The following is a 19,138-nucleotide window of genomic DNA, read 5'->3' as shown; positions in this document are numbered from 1 at the left end:
CTAAATCAAGTCACAAACATGACTATAACAAAAAAGCTAAAAATTGAAAATTGCTTTTTGCTCAAAACTACATAAATGCATGAATATATATTCCTGGTCATTTCAAAGTGAGCAGCATTGAATTAGTACCATAGACCTAATATTTTTTAAGAACCCTCCCATTAATCTAGCTTCCTCTTGGTAACAAGCACTATTACAAAACATTATATATTAGGCAGGCTACTGAGGAGTTGTTGGAAAATTCTTGATGCCCATACTTCTTAGAAATTACACATTAAAGTATTTTCTGAAATACATTTTTATAAAACACTAGTAGGTAGACTAAGTTCTATACTGCCTTACTCCTTAAGGGTAGTATGCCTTATATATGGAATTCTAAAAAGTGGTACTGATGAACCTAGTGGCAGGGCAGGAATAAAGATGCAGACGTAGAGAACAGACTTGCGGGGAGTGGGGGAGCTGGGATGAAGTGAGAGAGTAGCACTGATGTATACACACTACCAAATGTAAAATGGATGGCTACTGGGAAGCTGCTGCATAGCACAGGGAGATCAGCTCGGTGCTTTGTGACAACCTAGAGGGATAGGATAGGGAGGGTGGGAGGGAGGCTCAAGAGGGAGGGGATATGGGGATATATGTATACAAACAGCTGATTCACTTTGTTGTACAGCAGAAACTAACACAACATTGTAAAGCATTTATACTCCAATAAAGATGTGAAAAAAAAAAGTGTAGTATGCTTGAATTATGCAAAAGAAATGAACTCTGACCTGCTTGACTGGAGCAACAGGTGTGTGCACCTGGGGTTTAAGAGGTTGCTGGCTTTTCAACTTCTGTGCCTGCTCCTGTTCTTTTGCCAATTTTTGTTTTTCTTCAAGTGTAAGTGATGCCTGAAAACAAAACAAAACCAAAAAAATTAACTGACAACTTTCATAATTCCATTTGTAAAACAGAAGATTTCTTTTTGGTATGTCTGACAATACCAAGTAGTTTACAAACTACTCCTGTATTGGTGATTGCCACAGCATAAGTTATATTTTGAATTACGGTAAAATTTAACTTTAGGTAGAAACTCACAGGATCCCTGCTAAACTATTTCCAGTATGAAAATAATAATAAAATTATTATTTTAAAACCATTCATTAGAATCATCTTTTTCCAGACAATGAGAATATGACTAGGTGATATCATTTTATAAAATTGGGAGATTCTAGCTCACTCTAAAAATATTTTAGAAACTCATCAAAAAGCTAAGCAAAAGGAAACAACTTTTTTTTTTAACGTGAACAATTTCTTTCACTGCTAATGTCTGCATCAAATTCAACATCTGTCTTTTTCTGATATCAACTTTGCCAACCTATAAGCTCGCAGTATGTCCTCTTAACAAATTTTGTAAACCACAATGTCTAGTAGTTCCTTGGCTCTACACATACAGGTACTCATATCTGTTGAATAAAAAGAAAACTGCCCTCAGCAGAAATTCAAAACTGACATATTTTTTATATCAGATGCTAACCAACATTTCAATTGGAAAGTATCATTTTAAAGTTTGTTATTCAAAATCAGAATCAGAGAAGAGACACTGTAGAATTTATCAAGGGATGCGACCAGCAAAGTACAGTAGAAAGGACAAAGAAGTCAGGCAACCTAGAAATGTTACCAACATGGGAGACTGAATAATAAAGGAAGTTAAAAATCTTAAGCATGTTTATTCTCAACATGAGTCAGGTCATGCATGACCCACTGATAACTTTTAAATTTCATAAAGATAATTAAAGAATGTTTCTTATTAAGCTAAATAGTATTTCCCAACAAAAATATGTGGTTTTAGAAGTTATATAATATAAATACGAGTACTAAAAGAACAGTAAAGACACTTACTCTTTTATGTTTATTCTGTAACCCATCCTCTTTATTTTCTGATTCACCACCAGTCAGAAGGTCTGCTCCAATGTTGTTAAAGACTTTGTCAATATGCTGAAATACAAAAAGTGAACCAGCTGAATGACGTGCAAGATTGTGATTTTACTGCTTAAAGATCAGAGGCCCCCGAAATGGAGCACACTATCAAGCATTTTTTTTTCAAAAATTAGAATAATCTAAATATCTTCTTACCTGAGACCCAACATTTGTAACTTTTGTCTCCTCAGAAGCATTCATTTGATTTCCTATATCCAAAGATCTGTGAGAGAGTTGAGTTATGACATGCAATAAAAAGAAATGTATGTTTTAAAAATGCTTGTACTAAAAATAGTTCATCCACATGGAATTTACTACAATCTAAAAAAACTGCAACTTCATTCTTTAAGGAGAGTCATAATCTTTTTCGTTATTTACTACTATTAATGTCTGCTTGCCCCCAAAAGGTACATTTGTACACATGTCTTTTTTTTAAAGCTCAGCATTTGAGATTTACTGGAGAACTTAGTGTCATAAAACCAGGCAAGCATGGTTCTTACCATAGGAGAGTTTACAGCTCACTGAGAGACAAGATATGATATGGGAACTTAATGTGATTAAGTTCAGAATCTGTGATTCTAACAATAAATGCTATAATCACTGAATAAGTGATGTGGACAAGATCTATGCCTTGAAAAACAAGTAAGGTATAGATAGGAAGGAGAAAAAGAGAATACATAGAAAATTTCTCTCTGTTGTAATTTTTAAAAATTATTTTCCAGGGTTCCTAAGTTAATATAGTCAATCCATTAAACATGATAAATATATACATCACAGAATACTTAGTGCATACAAAGGGCTATTTCACATCATTCTACACCTTGTGTATTTATTTCCATAAAGCTTTCATCTTACACAGGAGCAGAACCTAAAAAGTTTCTTTTGGGGGACTTGGCTCATGATTGATACCAATTTTACTGATTTTCAGATGTCTTTGACTCAGGATTAAACTTTAACAGGAATCCTAAAATCATGTTTTGCCTCTGGAGCAAAGAATACAGTGGAGATGTGATCATAAAAACTGGCATTTTCCACTGAATAATTTTTACCCTTCCCCTCTTCCTTTGAATACTAGTATTTTGCAAATAATTTAGAAAATCCTCCCTAAAAACAAACAAAAAAAGAGGTACACACTGTGGTACTACATATGGAATGAATTCTCTATAACTGTTTCTGGGGTTAGAGAAAAAAGAAGGAGAAATCAAAACACCAGGATTTCACAGATTTGAAAAATATTTTTAAGTGGTGCTCTTGGCAATCAGCACCCTGAGTTTACAATGCCAGTAGCTAATGTGACAAGAGATTTTCTTAGAAACAGAATTTTCTTTATGTAGAGAAAACGCTAGGGTTACATCCTATTATGCTTCTGTATTCAGAAATGACATCAGATTTTCAACAACATTCTATTTAAACTCAGTTCAACTTAATATGTTGGAAAATTTTTATATGCTTTACATATAGTCAAATTGAAATCCTTCAATTTTTCTAGTCCGTATTCTAGAAAATCAACCATGACATAACTTTAATGTCACTCCTGGACCATGTGCAATTCATATGCAACCTACTTACTTCTGCTGTTCTTGCATTATATGAAGTTGCTCCAGTTTAGTCTTATGTTCAGACTCCAATCTATTAAGCATCTCTTTTATGACAGAAATGAAGGAATTGAACTGGTGTAATAAGAAATTGATATGGTTATAATGTTTCAAGTTAGCCACAAAGGTAATCTAATAAAATAATTCAACAAGTCATTCATAATATTCTCTATTTTTATCAGAATATGACCCACTAATAGCACTGATGACATAAGAATAGTATATTTTAGCTCAATATATCATAGCAAGCTTTTACAGTATCTCTGTATGGTGGTGATATAGTTGATGAGACTTTTAAGTTCCAGAAAACATGTTCTCAATAAGTTTTATATCCTAACAGCTATTATTCAGCAGTCTTATATAAATTCAACTCCAGCAGTTATTACATATTGATTTTTCTAGACTAATCCAAAAATGACCATCTAAATTTGTGCATATCTGAAAACAATCTGCTTAATAATGCATAAAAAATTACTCTTTATTCAAATCATTATAAAAATGACATTTGGCTAAAATAAGCCTGTTTTCTAAAAAGTTAGTAGAAATATTAAATATACATAATCTAACTTCCAAATAATTAAAATTCATAAAGTATATCTAATTTAAACATAGTTTAAGCTTTGGTTAAACTTTAAATAATAATTTTTAAATTTATTTATTTGTTTGTTTGTTTGTTTTTGGCTGCATTGGGTCTTCGTTGCTGCACGTGGGCTTTCTCTAGTTGCGGTGAGCAGGGGCTACTCTTCATTGCGGTGCGCAGTCTTCTCATTGTGGTGGCTTCTCTTGTTGCGGAGCACAGGCTCTAGGTGCGCAGCCTTTGGTAGTTGTGGCTCGCGGGCTCTAGAGTGCAGGCTCAGTAGTTGTGGCTCATGGGCTTAGCTGCTCCCCGGCATGTGGGATCTTCCCGGGCCAGGGCTCAAACTTGTGTCCCCTGCATTGGCAGGTGGATTCTTAACCACTGCACCACCAGGGAAGCCCCTAGTTAAATAATTCTTATGGTACTTTAGGATCATCATAAACAATTTATTTTAATAATACCACATATTACAGGAAGACTCTAGAAACTGCTTTCTTCCCCTCCCCAAATCTTGCAACTACGTCTTTGGGCTGGGTGCTTATAAATACACTATTTTATTAATCCTCACAACTCTTCAAAGTAAATTTATTAATATTTCTATTTTATAAATGAGGGAACTCAGGCTCAGCAAGAGAGAAAGCAACTTACTCAGAAATACTAAATAACTTATATGGCAGAATCAGAATTCATACTAAGTCTGTCTCCAAAGCTTGTACTCTTTTCTACTACGTTATGCTGCCTCTCAACCATGCTCTATCATCCATTTATCCTCTGTCTGACCATAAGAGTAACAAAAGGCATGTTTCCTTAGCTGTTTACCATGACTGACTCTTTGCTGATTAGATTTTTTAACTTTTTAACAAAATATAACATACACAGAAAAGTACACATATAAAGGCACATCTCAAAAAATTCACAAACTGAATTTAACCAGTAGCCAGAAAAAGAACAGAACATTGGCAGCACGCCATAAGCTTCCCCGTGCCCCCTTCTAGTCATTTCCTACCCTCCCTCACCATATGACAAAACACTATTCTGACTTCTAGCAGTGTAGTTTTAACCGTCTTTGCGTTTCATACAAATGGAATCATTCAGTAGATCCTCTTCTGTGTCTGGCTTCATTTGCTCAACATAATGTTTGTGAGATTCATCTATATTGTTGCAGCATTAACATAGTAGGCCTGCACGGCTATCCTCGGAAAAGCCTGCTTGCAAGGTTGGCCCTTGGCTGGTGTCCAGGAACTCAGATTTTGGGAGGTTCCCACCATTAACTGATAATAGTGGCTCACTGTGCCTAACTGGAATTTGAGTAGCAGGCAGGGGGTGCCACTTGATCAGCCCCCAATAAAAATTCCAGGCACCGAGTCTCCAATGAGCTTCTCTGGCTCGCAATATTTCAGACACACTGTCACAAGTCATTACCCAGGAAATTAAGCACATTCTGTGTGACTCCACCAAAAGATGACTCTGGAAGCTTGAGCCTGGTTTCCCCCAGACTTTGCCCCATGAACCTTCTCCCTTCACTGATTTTGCTTTATATTCTTTCACCATAATAAATCATAGCTGTGAACACAACCATTGGCTGAGGCCTGAGTCCTGCTGGTGAATCACTGAATCTGGGGGTGGTCATAGGAACCGTCCCCCAACACAAGTTGTGATTGTGTTTGGATTGCTGCATGGTATTTTCTCTTTTTTAATCAAATGTTAAAAATGTATTTTCCTAAGTTACTTTATCTTTTTCACATAATGTATAATATACTTAGATTATTTTAAATCAGAACTGACAGAAGAGGGCAGTCTTGAATTAGGAACCCTGTCTATGAAATGCAGACCACATCCATGCTAACTATTGTAAAATACAAGATGATATGAATCTAAATATTTCTGCTGATGAAAATAGGCCCCCCCAAAAAATCAACCATAAAGCTGAAGAAAACTAACACACTTCAAATGTAATCATATATTCTAAAATAAGCATTTGAGAATATTTTAAAACACCCTAAATCATAAATATGAGAACTAAGAACAGAAATGACCAAAAGTTGAAGACTATCTTAGGCATGATAGTCTTCATGCCTTTCATGCCATATTCATCCTCCCTTTTTGCCAATCCTAATTTCAACCCTGCCATCCAAGATATGAAGAAATTATCAAGACAGAAACTGAAATCTAAGGACACAAACCTTCAGGGGCTTACCCTACCACTTCAAATGAAATTTTGGACCTGATTAATTTTACAAATTTCTCTATTTTGAAAACTCCATTCACTCAGCACTCTCCCCTATGCCAAAAGCTCTCTTGCTTAACTCTCAGCTTTCTGCTTCCTTCATTGCTCTAATTCACTTTTAGTCCTTAATTCCAAACCTTGCCAGCCTATCCATTTCTGACACTCTCAGTTAAACAGTAACCCTTCCCCATCTTTTCCATTATACATCAATAAACATTAGTTTTATGGTGAACAAAATGCCTTGTCATTACTCTATACCTCAAATTTTCTCTCAATTCAATAAAAATTTTTGTTTCTGGCACTGTACTAAGTACTGGGGATGTAATGAAGAATAAGCTATAACAACCAGCCTTCTGGGCAAGTCAGACACACAAGTATATAGCTGTGACAACTACAGTGATAGAAGTATGCAGAGGTAATTCTATAATAACCTTTGAGTACATAGTCCCTTTGCTCAAACATTTACCACATCTTGAAAGTTCAAATACCTAAACGAGATGAGCATTTAAAGTCTGCCTATTCTAGGGCTTTCACTATCGTGGCCCAGGTTCAATCCCTGGTGGGGGAACTGAGATCCTGCAAGCTGCACGGCATGGCCAAAATAAAATAAAATAAAATAAAATAAAATAAAATGAAAGTCTACCTATTCTAGTCTCAATTTATCTTAATATCATCACTCCCTGATTATATTATAAGTATCTCTCAAACTGTATTATTCATTCCCTGTGGCAGATAGACTCTAAAATGGTCCCAATTATCTCCTCATTCTGCTACTCTTTCTGTAATCCCTTACCTTCAAACATGGGCAGGACCTGTGACTTGCATGTAACCAACAGAATATGGCAAAGGTAATGGGATGGCATTTCCTTGATTACATTATAAGAGACTATAACTTCCAACTTTCTAGCAGACTCTTTCTGGCTTTGATGAAACCAGATGATGCCGTGTTGGAGGCCCATGAAACAAGGAATTCACAGTGGCAACCAGCCAACAGAAAGCAACAAAGTGAGGCCTTCGGTTCAAGAGTCTGAAAGGAATTTAATCCTGCCAACGACCATTGAGTGAGCTTAGAAACAGATCCTCCCCCAGCTGAGCATTCAGATGAGACCTCAGTCTTTGACTGCAGCATTGTGAGAAACTGAGCAGAGCATACATGCCCTGGCTTGGCTGACCCACAGAAACTGTGAGATAATAAATCTATGTTGTTTTAAACCTGCAAGTTGTGGTGATTTGTGAGGTAGCAATAAATAATGAATACACAGCCCAGACATATTTTTGTTTCCCTTTGTTCATGTCAATTTCACAGTCCCAAATTTGAAGTAGTCCCCAATCCTACACATCTTTCAAAATTCTGCTCATTTACTATCTCCCAATTAGGCCTCCAATCAATAATCCATCCTTCCAACTCACATACTCCTTACTTTGAACCCACAAACTTTCTTCATTCATCTCTTTGGCACATTTTTTCCTTGTTTTACCAATTTATATGTAATATATTTATACATTCAATGCCAAGAAAACAGTAAGCTGAATAAATTGAATAAAGCACAAAACTACTCCTACCTGATTGAGATTAAGATTGTTTTCAATACTCAGGGGAATCAGATGAGGCAATACTTTTGCAGCCAACTGCTCTTTGGTGATTCCCAACTTCTTATGAGTAAAAGTACATTTGTAAATACCTGACAGAAAAGAGTAAGACAAATGTTATAATTCAGTACCACAAATCAATAGAAATCAGAAAAACAGTGTATCTATATGAAATCTCTTGATAATCAGTATAGTTACAAATTTTTCCTTATCAATGCTTAGAAGAAGGATGCTCTTATATATGGATCAGGGTGGTTTCAGCTTTACTGTCAGTTTAGATTTAACATACCATGACACATTTATCCTGTATTCTTTTGGTTTTAAGAACACATTTAATGATAGTATAAAATTAAAAGTCTATCAGAACTAGATACAGTTCTTACAGTGCAGCAGTAAGGCTACAGAATGTCTCTCTATTCTGAACAAATCTAAATATATATTTCAGACATCTCATTCAAACTTGAGACATCTATTTAAAGTGTCTAAGTATAGGCCCTATACCTTTATTCACTTCTTTAACCAATCAGACTCAACATCTCTGAACTTTAATAATTTAAGTCAACTCCACACAAGTCCTTCCCTCTTGTCTTACCTATTTACTCAACTTTCAGGACCCTGCTTGATACACCTATTGCACAAAGCCTTCATTTGGTAAACTGAGCACGTTTGCTCCTCATTCTCTGAATGCTTTTGTGTTATAAGTGTTTTGTATAGAATCCAAAGCTTTAGAACACACCATCTCCTGTTATTCTGCTGTTAATGCACACTTTACTTACATACTCAAAGAATAACTTTGAGTGCCCATTAAATGCTTATTTGCAGGGCACTATGCTCATTACTTTCCCTTCAGTTGGTCTCACTGATTCTCACAAAACTCCTATAATGATATTATTTTTATCCTCATTTGATAGATGAAGAAACTTTTCAAAGTCACTCCAGGAAGTGTCATAGCCAGGACTGGGGTTAGGGCTCTTTCCACTCTGTCAAACTTCTTCTCAAGAAGACTAATTTCTTTGAGCTCAAAAGTTTCATACCATATCACAAAAGTTCTATGTCTACAGAGGTCCACAACAGATTACTTACTGACCATTTCTACAAATATTTACTGAGGGCTTTCTATAAATCAGGCACTACAGTAAGTATTAAAGATACATGGCTGAATAACATAGTTTTTCTTCAAAACTAACAAAGAACTTCAAGTTCAGTAACTTGTTAATGTTTCTGGGATTCCACAGCTAGGTCTATCTCTATGAGTACAGCAGACCCTGAACAGTTTCAGATTGGGCTTTAACTATTTATAGGCAATTTCAGAGTTTTTTTTACAGAGTGATTTATAATTATGCTGATAGAATAGAATGTGCTGTAAGGCCAATAATGCTTCATCGGCACATCACTTAGCAGTGAAAAATATTTGTTCAGACTTAAACATATCTAAATTAAAAACCAGCTCTACCAGCTATCAGCTGTATAACCTTGAATAACTTACTTCACCCCTCTGAGCCTCAGTTTCCTTACTGTAAAACAGAAATAACAGTACCTATCTCATTGGATTTTGAAGAGGACAAAATAAGGTAACGCAGAGAAAAGACTCAGCACAGTGCCTCTTACAAATCAGGTACCAAATAAACATCAGGTATTACTATTAAGACTGGTATCAGCATTTCAAGTAGTTTTGTTTGCCTCTCTTATTTAGTACCATTTTATAGAGAAAACTACATGCTATCATGATACCTGTGAAGCCAGGATTCCCAAATATCTTATTCCTTTATAAATGTCAAGTACTACCACTTTTGCTAAAATTAACACAAAGAAAAAGTTATATCATGGCATTTACCCCATCATTCTTCAGTTACTGAATGCTATATAAATGAAAAGAGTACAAAATGGTTTTATAGATTGAAAAGTTTACTTGCATAACTGTAAAACAAAGTAGCATCAAATGACATTAAGTTTTCAGCTACCTAAAATTCCCATGAGGACCGCAGGTTCCTTGGATGGAATCTGTTGTAAGAACGGCAGAATATCATCAAGTACAAACCACTTATCCAAGTATTCCAAAATCTTTCCTAAGCACACTAATGAATTTACACGTACCTATTAAAAGAGGTAAACTGAATTAGTCATTTAAAGTCTTTGCAATCTAGACCAAAATATTTTAAGTATGAGTATAATCTTCATATAGGTATATGTTAAAACCTCAAGAATAAAAGTAGGTTTAAAAGCTCTCGTCCTTTATTAATATAGAAAATTCACATATTTATAAATTCCCCTGACTTGTTTCAGAAAGAATCTTTGATTGCTTTGCCAGGATACTAGGTAGTTAAAGGTAAGGAATGATTTTAATTTTATATCTTTTTAAATAAAGTAATTAGGATTTGAAAAGCTTTATTACACATTTGTTTGCTAAGAATATTTCCTTGGAGTCATTTGAATTATAAAAAAGGACTTGGGCTTCCCTGGGCGCAGTGGCTGAGAGTCCGCCTGCCGATGCAGGGGACACGGGTTTGTGCCCCGGTCCGGGAGGATCCCGCATGCTGCAGAGCGGCTGGGCCCGAGAGCCATGGCCTCTGAGCCTGCGTGTCCGGAGCCTCTACTCCGCAGTGGGAGAGGCCACAACTGTGAGAGGCCCGCGTACCACAAAAAAAAAAAAGGACTAAATTTTCCCACCAAGTGATTAATTTTACTGGGCTTCCAGTATTTTTCTCTAATTCAGGTTCAAGTCATTCTTAAACTAAATATTTTAACAACATGTGAAAAGTATATTTGTCCTACATAAAGTTTTGTATTTCTAAATATATCTTTAATACAGTTACTAAAACTTGATATTTAGGAGCTCTTTTATCACAATTCTATCAATTGTGATATCTATATTCTCTTGACTATTTTGATAAATATTTCACACCCTACTTTTTTAGCTAGAATTTGTTAAGATAGAATACTTTTAGTCAGGATCATAATATCAATAAAACTATTTTTTTTAAAGTAAATTAAGAAAAGCAGAAAACAATTAGTTGGTAAAAAAACAAAAAGCATCACATTTCTGCAAGAACGATGAAAAAAAATAAACTGGCTTAAAGCAGAAAAGGGTTAAGAAAAAAAATTACTCAAATTTTCTACTGAAGCACTCAAAGTTAGGGGACAGGGAGTAATGTCAGGGATGGAATACTGTAAAATTATATATCAGGGAAAACTACAGCTATTGCTCACTTTCATAGTACTATATATAGTCTACTTATAGCCATGACAAAATATATGAACAAACTATAAAAGGGTTATTAAACAATAAGAAAATTATTTAAGCCAATGAGGCGTGAAAGAAAAACAAAAATTAATATGCGATTACTTACAGCAAGGGAAGCCGTTTGTAGACATGCATTTTTAATTCTTGGTATCAAGGCATTTTTCATGGATGGGTAGTCTATAAGATTTGCAAAGGTTGGAATGATGTTTAGACAGAGTTCCTATTAAGAAAATAAATTGGATCAATCTTAGAGACTCTCTCACATACTAAAAAATATTTTGCATTTGCATGGCTAATTTGTCACATAGCTTGAAATAAACTTTTATGTACGGTATATCATTTGACCTTTTCAACAACTGTTTGAAAGAAAAATATTTATTATCAATTTTGAATCTTACAGATGAGGAAACAGGCTCAGAAGACCTTGCTCAAATTCACGCTAGGTCATACAACTAGCATATATACCCAAATTCCCTGATCGCATTCCTAGTTTCTTTCCCTGATAACACAATTAATTCTTCATTTATTTTTAGAAATAGGAACATCTAAAAAAAAAGTAACATCTAAGTTTTGCTATCTTTCACAACAAGGGAAAATCAAGTATAAAGTCACGTAAAACTATTCCTCTTTAAATAAGGAATTTCTTAGCTGTTACATATATCCATATGATGGATATAAGACAAACATTTTAAAATATATTTTCAAGACTGTTTAACAATATCAAGGATAAAATGCAATAAGATACTATTATATAATCCCATTTTTAAAATCTGTCTACAGGCTTAGGGAAAAAAACTGGAAGGATATATCTGGGAATGTTAACTGTGGGCATCTCTAACAGAGGATTTTAATTTCCTTTATATTTTTAACTATTTCTAAATTCTGAAACTAAAGCCAATATAAATGACAGAAACAGGAAAAGTTATTTAAAACGTTCTTGTTAACTTAATGCCATGCCATAGTGTAAATGACTGGAACTGGGAACTTCAAGGATAACAGAAGAAAGGGGGGATGATGGAGGATTAAATGAGATAAAAAAAGAACAGGAAATGGCTTGAGAACTAACTGGCTGAAGAACCTAATCTCAGATACCTTATAAGGCAGAATGATCCTTGTAGGAAAGCAAAAAAGAGATTACTGAAGAAAATGGGGGTATAAATGTATATCAGGGAAGGAGTTATTGACGATATTTGGTAAACTTAAAGACATTCATTTATGGTTAGCAGATAGAAATGAATCAACCACTAAAAATCCGTTATCAGTATACTGGCAAGTATTTTATTTGCTTTAACTTATCCCCAGACTTCCAAAAGGCAGACAGAAAGAAAAGAGTTAATATTAATATCTATTCAGAAGTATAATAATTATGTAGGTGATATAACTTGAGGATAATAAATACAAACTATATTTAAGGGACGATTTTCCACAGATGGTAGAGGATGAGCAAGGATGAGCAGTCAGAGAGATACTGTGTTCCTGTTACCAGAGGGGAACAAGGAAGTTCAGCCCTTAATTGATATCAGAGTGAAAGAGAGACAGAGACTGACTGCACACATGCACTATGCCATATAATCCAGCAGTAGGTTACAAAGAGGGAAATCTTAAATTATGTCTAAATCACTTAGCTAGAGGAGGGGAGAACCATAGGAGGAGACAGAGTAAAGAACCTAAGAACAGGAGACTGAAAAAAACGAAACAAACAAAAGGAAGTCCAATTAGCATATTCTCAGGAACTTCTGCCTATTATTTTCTACTTTCTCTGTAACTGGTGGTGGGGAGGGGAGAATGAAAACATATTCTACGTTTATTTAAAGGTAAATAATTTTAAAAACTGGTTCTCATATACATTTCTATTAATGCCTCTAATGACCCTAACTTTTGTAAACCATCTTTTACTTTTCCAAATGCTTTTCTAAACTCTCTCTAGCCTCTTAAATAGTTCTAATCAAACTTCAAGTTAAAAATACCATTCCAAAAATGAATCTCAGAAGTTACCTCCTAGCCTTCTAACTTGCATGAAGCTTGAGGAAAAGATTTTTGTTTCTTGCTCTTGCTCTCTCTCCCAAAGCTTGGATAGGCTTTAACTTTATCAGACCCGTACCAAGCAATGTTGATACTAGTTAATTGGACTGGTGACTAAACACTTATATTGAATGATATCAGAAAAGCTAGTTTCTAAAACTTGGCAAAGTGCACAACTCAATTTGAATTATGTATTAACTATTTTAATAAAATACTTGCTGGTAACTTATTGGCCAAAATAACCCTCTTAGGAAGAAAAATGACCTTTCACATCACTCGATCCTCCCTCTCCTCCCTAATTTCACTGAATATAAAACCAGGCAGACTACACAGGGCCTGTGGGAACGTTTCAAGAAGCTGTAATTCACAATTCCTTTGGAAAGCACTTAAAAGTAATAGTAAGTACCTTCCCCAATCATTCCACGTCATTTGGACAAAGGCAGCAAGAGATGACGCTATAAGGAAAATTTTTAACATCAACTTCACAACTTGGAATAAAAGAAAACTTAGATAAGGACTGAAATGAGTCAAACAAGTGACCTTATATGTGTGGTATTAGGTTCACATTTAAAAAAAAAAAAGCTTTGGTCAATAACTTATAAAAAGTAAAATTCTGGGCTTCCCTGGTGGCGCAGTGGTTGAGAGTCCGCCTGCCGATGCAGGGGACACGGGTTCGTGCCCCGGTCCGGGAAGATCCCACATGCCGCGGAGCGGCTGGGCCCATGAGCCATGGCCGCTGGGCCTGCACGTCCGGAGCCTGTGCTCCGCAACGGGAGAGGCCACAACAGTGAGGCCCGCGTACCACAAAAAAAAAAAAAAAAAAAGTAAAATTCTTTGTTTTTCTTTACTAGAATCTTTGCACTGGTGAAGAGACCATAAACTTTTAAATACGACACCTTTTATGCAGTGAGATGTTCTTAACATAAGTATTTATTTTCCAAAGTGAGAAAAAAAAGCGCAAACTAAATTATACTTTTAATAGCAATCCAAAATTTTTTTCCAGATAACCCATAGAACCAAAATTTTAGTAGCAAAATTACAGAACTAAAAGTTTGGCAAAGTGTGCGATGTTTTAACAGCACTTTTGTAACACAAAAGCATGACTATAAATGCATTAGGGATGGTCACACTAAATTACTATCTGCTTTTCTACCTACCTCCTCTACAAATTAACTTCAATGCAAAAGGAACATTTCTGAATAGAAGACTGAGTTACCAAACATGAAAGAAAATTATGAGTATGAGAAGTACCTACTTAACGCTTTCATAAGAAAAAGGCACATATATCTTTGTCGTTTTCGTTCATATATTAATTACTCATTTAGGAAGAAGGTATACAGCAATCCAAACTACAACAAATCAAACCTTCTATAATAGTACATTACTGATAAGTAAAAGCAACAAATCATTCTACTTTATTAATACAGGTGTTCATCAATTGATTCTTCAAATTAGTTAGGAGTGAACACACTAGTAGTAGTATACATCATGCAATTCAATGGATTAATATATACTATTGAGCTTTATATTAAAAAAATTATGACAAACTTAAAAGGTACTTTACTTCTTTCTTTGCTTTAAGAATCAAAATCATCATTAAAGGAAAAAAATTGAATATTATACCTGGATCTGAATGGAAGGAGCCTCTAGGGCTCTGTAAACCATTGGCAGGACACTGTTCTTTATCTCATCAGGAGGAGTTTTGGTTAGTAGCAAATCCATTTTTTGGAGGAAAATTAACAAAATCTGTGTAGAAAAGGCAAACAATGTATTAAAGTCTAGAATCTTTATGACACTTTATACATGTCAAAATTTAAAGTAGCTTCAAAAGAATAAGTTATGTATTTTGACACTCACCATGTTGCTAGCCTGAAGGCATGGAAGACAAAAACATAAATCAAGTCTCTTATGTTTCTAGAAGCACTATATTTAACATCTGCTCTCAGTTTAAACATTTAAATAAAGACTAATTTCCTAACTCTCACATATCTTCAGTAATACATCACTCACCCACAAGTACCAACTACCTGCAAAGCTACCGAGTAAAAAAATAAAAGCCTGAGGGCAGCAAAGTCAGATGTCCCAAAGAAGTAAATTCCATCACTGGGCTTCCATAAAGTTCAAGAGAAGAAAAGGTACAGAAATGAAAAGGACTGTCAGGAAAAATTCTAGAAACATTTTCAATTGTCCCTGATCATTTGTTTGCCACCACATACGTAAGTAATAAGGAGGAAACTATCCCTTCTATCCATGCAGAATACTTAGTTTTGTCAAGGCTCAGTTCAAATTTTTCAGAAGGGATTTTTAGCTAGACTACTACTACTACTACTACTACTAAGGGAAAAAAAATACAAAGAATGAAGACAAATAAGAGCTCAGATGATAGGTTCCTTAGGATCCTATCTGATGCATAGCTTAGTGACCATGGGACTCCACTCCTTTCCCTCCTGACACCTTGACCATGTTTGGAGAACTCTGCTTCGAAGCCTACAGTTCTCTCACCTGCCCTTTCCTTAAGCAGGGGAACTCCTGTCTTACTACCACAGACTTCCTTCTGTTCCCCTCCTTTCAATGGAAGGACCACAAACAGTCTGTCATAAAACCATTAAATCAGGTAATCAATGGTTTACCAATAAGCTCTTGCCATGTAGTAGCAGAAACTTAATAATATTTACCATGTGCCAGAAAATTTCATTTAATTTCAACAACCCTTTTCACATTTCAGAAATCAGCAAAATAGAAACTTTAAGAGAGTAATGACTTGTCCAAGGAGATGAAGAAGGCGAGATTCTAACCCATGTATGCGACCCTACTGCTCTCTTAAATCTAAGTCTACCTTGAATCTAGCAAATAAATATTTTAATAGCGTCTAAATCAGAGACTAATTAAATTTTCCCTTAACAATACATACACACTCATATTACTTCCATGGTACTGGAAGCATTTCTCCTCTTCTGGTGAAACTATTTATTAGCAATAAAATAAAGAGAAACAACTGGCATAAACCATCTACAAATTAAAGACTCTTAATAACAAAACAAAAAAACAGAAATACTTAAAAGTGCAGGAGAAAAATAAATACTTATTTTCCTAAACCTGTAACTTTCAATAAGGCAATGGGAACAATATAACACATGCAAAATCTCATTACAATTTGTTTTCTGAGACAGTAACTTGTGGAGAGCTACAGACATTTACTTGCAAAGTTCAATTATAATTTTAGGAATGGTTCACTTCAAACATATGCAAAATAGCTTCTAACTAATGGAAAAGAAAGTCTCTCATACTTACCTCAATTTTTAAAAAGTCAAATATCCTTTCCTTTTCTTTTCAATGATAGTTATCATTGACTAAGACCATTGAATAAACAGGAAAAAAATATCTACATACCTGGATTGGCTCCTGCTGTTTAAAGACAGGGCCAAGTTCAGGTAGAATTAACTTGACATATTCTTCTTTGGTACATTCTTCAGCAATGAGTAGAACATTGGGCAAAACAAAAGGTACCATGTCAGGGTTTACAAATTCTGAAGTCAAACATGGCAAAATTCTCTGCACAATGACACGCTGAAAGGCAAAAAATGTTTTCATAAAACTCATCTTTATATCAGGTCTTTAGTATTAACACTGAAGTTAAGAGTCTAAAATCTTCAATCCCTTTGGGTAAGGTGACTATATAATTTATAGTTGAAACTGGGACACTTTTGAGAGTAAAATAGGGTGCTATTGCTAATTACGCCAGGACAAAAGACATAACTTGGGAACATCACAGATAAAGGGGGACATACGATTACCCTTCCTTTAGGAAATCTTCCCCAATTAGTCTTCACTAATACAGTTCTCTCTTAATTTCTTCATTACTTATGATTCATACCACACATTGTTGTTTCATGCACGTTAACCCTATCTACACTTACTGTAAAGCCCTTGAAAGCAAGGACAATATTTTGTTTCCCATTTATTCTCCACAGCATCTAAGTAAAGGGCTAGACAAACAGTGCATAACCAATGAATATCTGATAGACTAAACACTGGAGATATTTCTGCAAAGGAATTACTAGTTTTCCAGCCAGTGGCTTCTTTAGCAATCACTAATATTTTTAGACCATATTATCCTCACAATTTAATAAGCGAGAAAGGGAGAGTAAAGGAATTGGAGAGACTAGTATCAATACAGCAGTATAACTGCTAGTGAGGCAGTGATTTCCACAATGACAGTTTACAGACTTCTCTTCTGATGTTTAATGTCCAAGTGCTGCCTTTGCATAGGTGTTATCCTTCCAATTTTTTACCCAATTAATAATTTTTGGACCACACAAAAAAGGTCCACTAAACTTTTGTGACTTCAGTCTGTAGCCTTTTATAGTCATTTATGTACCCCTGGCAAAGGTTACATTTTTTTTTTTTGGAAGGGTTATTATAGTAAGTCAAAGTAAATTTTAAATTCTATACTCCTGACTATATAATAACAAACTGATCAACAACAAACCTTGGGCAGTTTTGGCAGAACCTTTGGCAGTCCTTTGAAAAACTGTGATTTCTGAAGGTTATCTCTTTGGAATAAGGTATCAAAATACTGCAGTGTTACTGCACCAACATCATCAAAGAAGGGAATCTAAAAACAGAGAAACAGAATTATTCTGATAAGTATTAAAGTACTTCTCATATCTGAAACTGACACATTATGGTGAAAAAATATTCAGAAACATTTAGCGAAATGCTAAAGACCACTTAATAAAAATTCTAATTATAAAAATCAGAATAAGAAAGTAATAAATTATTTTTCTTTTCAAGGTCAGTTTTTCAGAAACAGTACCTGTGAGTTAGCTGCACAGTAACATTTTCTTTACATAACTAGTAAAATATTAAAAGATTAAGTAAAATATCTTGAGGGCATAAATAGTACCATTCATTAAAATCCATTGGTTAGGGGCTTTCCTGGTGGTGCAGTGGTTGACAGTCCGCCTGCCAATGCAGGGGACATGGGTTCGAGCCCTGGTCTGGGAAGATCCCACATGCCGCGGAGCGACTGGGCCCGTGAGCCACAATTACTGAGCCTGCGCGCCTGGAGCCTGTGCTCCGCAACAACAGAGGCCGCGATAGTGAGAGGCCTGCGCACTGCGATGAAGAGTGGCCCCCGCTTGCCACAGCTAGAGAAAGCCCACGCACAGAAATGAAGACCCAACACAGCCATAAATAAACAAACAAACAAACAAACAAACATTAAAAAAAAAATCCATTGGTTATATGAGTGAATTTGAGGGCTATGAATTCTTAGGGTGTCTAGAACTTCTGCATGCCTAACTATTAGGTCTCTTTATTTGAAATCTTAAACTTTATATCAGAGCACTTACCTGCATAAATTGTTTAACTCTTTAAGATTAAAAGAAGATGAATATTTAATAAATTCAAGAATAGACATTCAAGAATAGACAATCAAGAATAGACATTCAAGAATACAGATGTTATCTGGGGACTATATCTGATTAAATCTTCAGATGCATTTAATCAACTTTAACTCATTTTTTGTCCCTCCATCTAAGGCAGGAATTCATATGCACTCACCTTTGTCATTTGATCTGCATCTGGTCTTACAGTTGGAGTTACGTTTAACAGTAGTTTTACATGCTCACGGACTTCCTCAGGTATATTTGTAAGTGAACTAGATCCTAAACGACTCAACTTCAAAAGAGTAATAATGTTAAATATGAATATAAAATATTCAAAAGATACACATTTATACTGTCAATAGTCCATTTAAGAAAACTTTTTAAGGGACTTTTTAATAACCTTCAGAAATCACTAAGCCCATGCACCACAACTACTGAGCCTGCACTCTAGAGCCCACGAGCCATAACTACTGAGCCCGAGTGCCACAACTACTGAAGCCCGTGCGCCTAGAGCCCGGGCTCTGCAACAAGAGAAGC

General features: G+C 35.2%; 1 protein-coding gene across 6 annotated transcripts in view; it reads right to left on the bottom strand.

Annotated features, from left to right (window-relative positions):
* The window catches only part of SCYL2 (SCY1 like pseudokinase 2), a 57,876-nt gene that overhangs the window by 2,296 nt on the left and 36,442 nt on the right, over positions 1 to 19,138 (bottom strand). For all 6 annotated transcript variants that reach the window (XM_022599880.3, XM_089921157.1, XM_022599881.2 and 3 more), the window contains 11 exons: positions 18,777 to 18,893; positions 17,701 to 17,826; positions 16,602 to 16,778; positions 14,835 to 14,957; positions 11,296 to 11,409; positions 9,910 to 10,042; positions 7,922 to 8,040; positions 3,529 to 3,629; positions 2,116 to 2,182; positions 1,882 to 1,977; positions 771 to 890 (listed from right to left, as the gene is read on the bottom strand). In XM_022599880.3, the coding sequence (XP_022455588.1) occupies positions 771 to 890; positions 1,882 to 1,977; positions 2,116 to 2,182; positions 3,529 to 3,629; positions 7,922 to 8,040; positions 9,910 to 10,042; positions 11,296 to 11,409; positions 14,835 to 14,957; positions 16,602 to 16,778; positions 17,701 to 17,826; positions 18,777 to 18,893 (1,293 nt within the window). The remainder of the gene's footprint in view (positions 1 to 770; positions 891 to 1,881; positions 1,978 to 2,115; positions 2,183 to 3,528; positions 3,630 to 7,921; positions 8,041 to 9,909; positions 10,043 to 11,295; positions 11,410 to 14,834; positions 14,958 to 16,601; positions 16,779 to 17,700; positions 17,827 to 18,776; positions 18,894 to 19,138) is intronic.

This window comes from Delphinapterus leucas, chromosome 11 (genome assembly GCF_059928025.1).
Source record: "Delphinapterus leucas isolate spDelLeu-1000000601 "Yukka" chromosome 11, BTC_Dleu_Yukka2, whole genome shotgun sequence".
In the NCBI taxonomy this organism is placed as follows: domain Eukaryota; kingdom Metazoa; phylum Chordata; class Mammalia; order Artiodactyla; family Monodontidae; genus Delphinapterus; species Delphinapterus leucas.
Note: the sequence above shows the minus strand (reverse complement) of the source record. Positions and strands in the feature narration are given on the sequence as shown.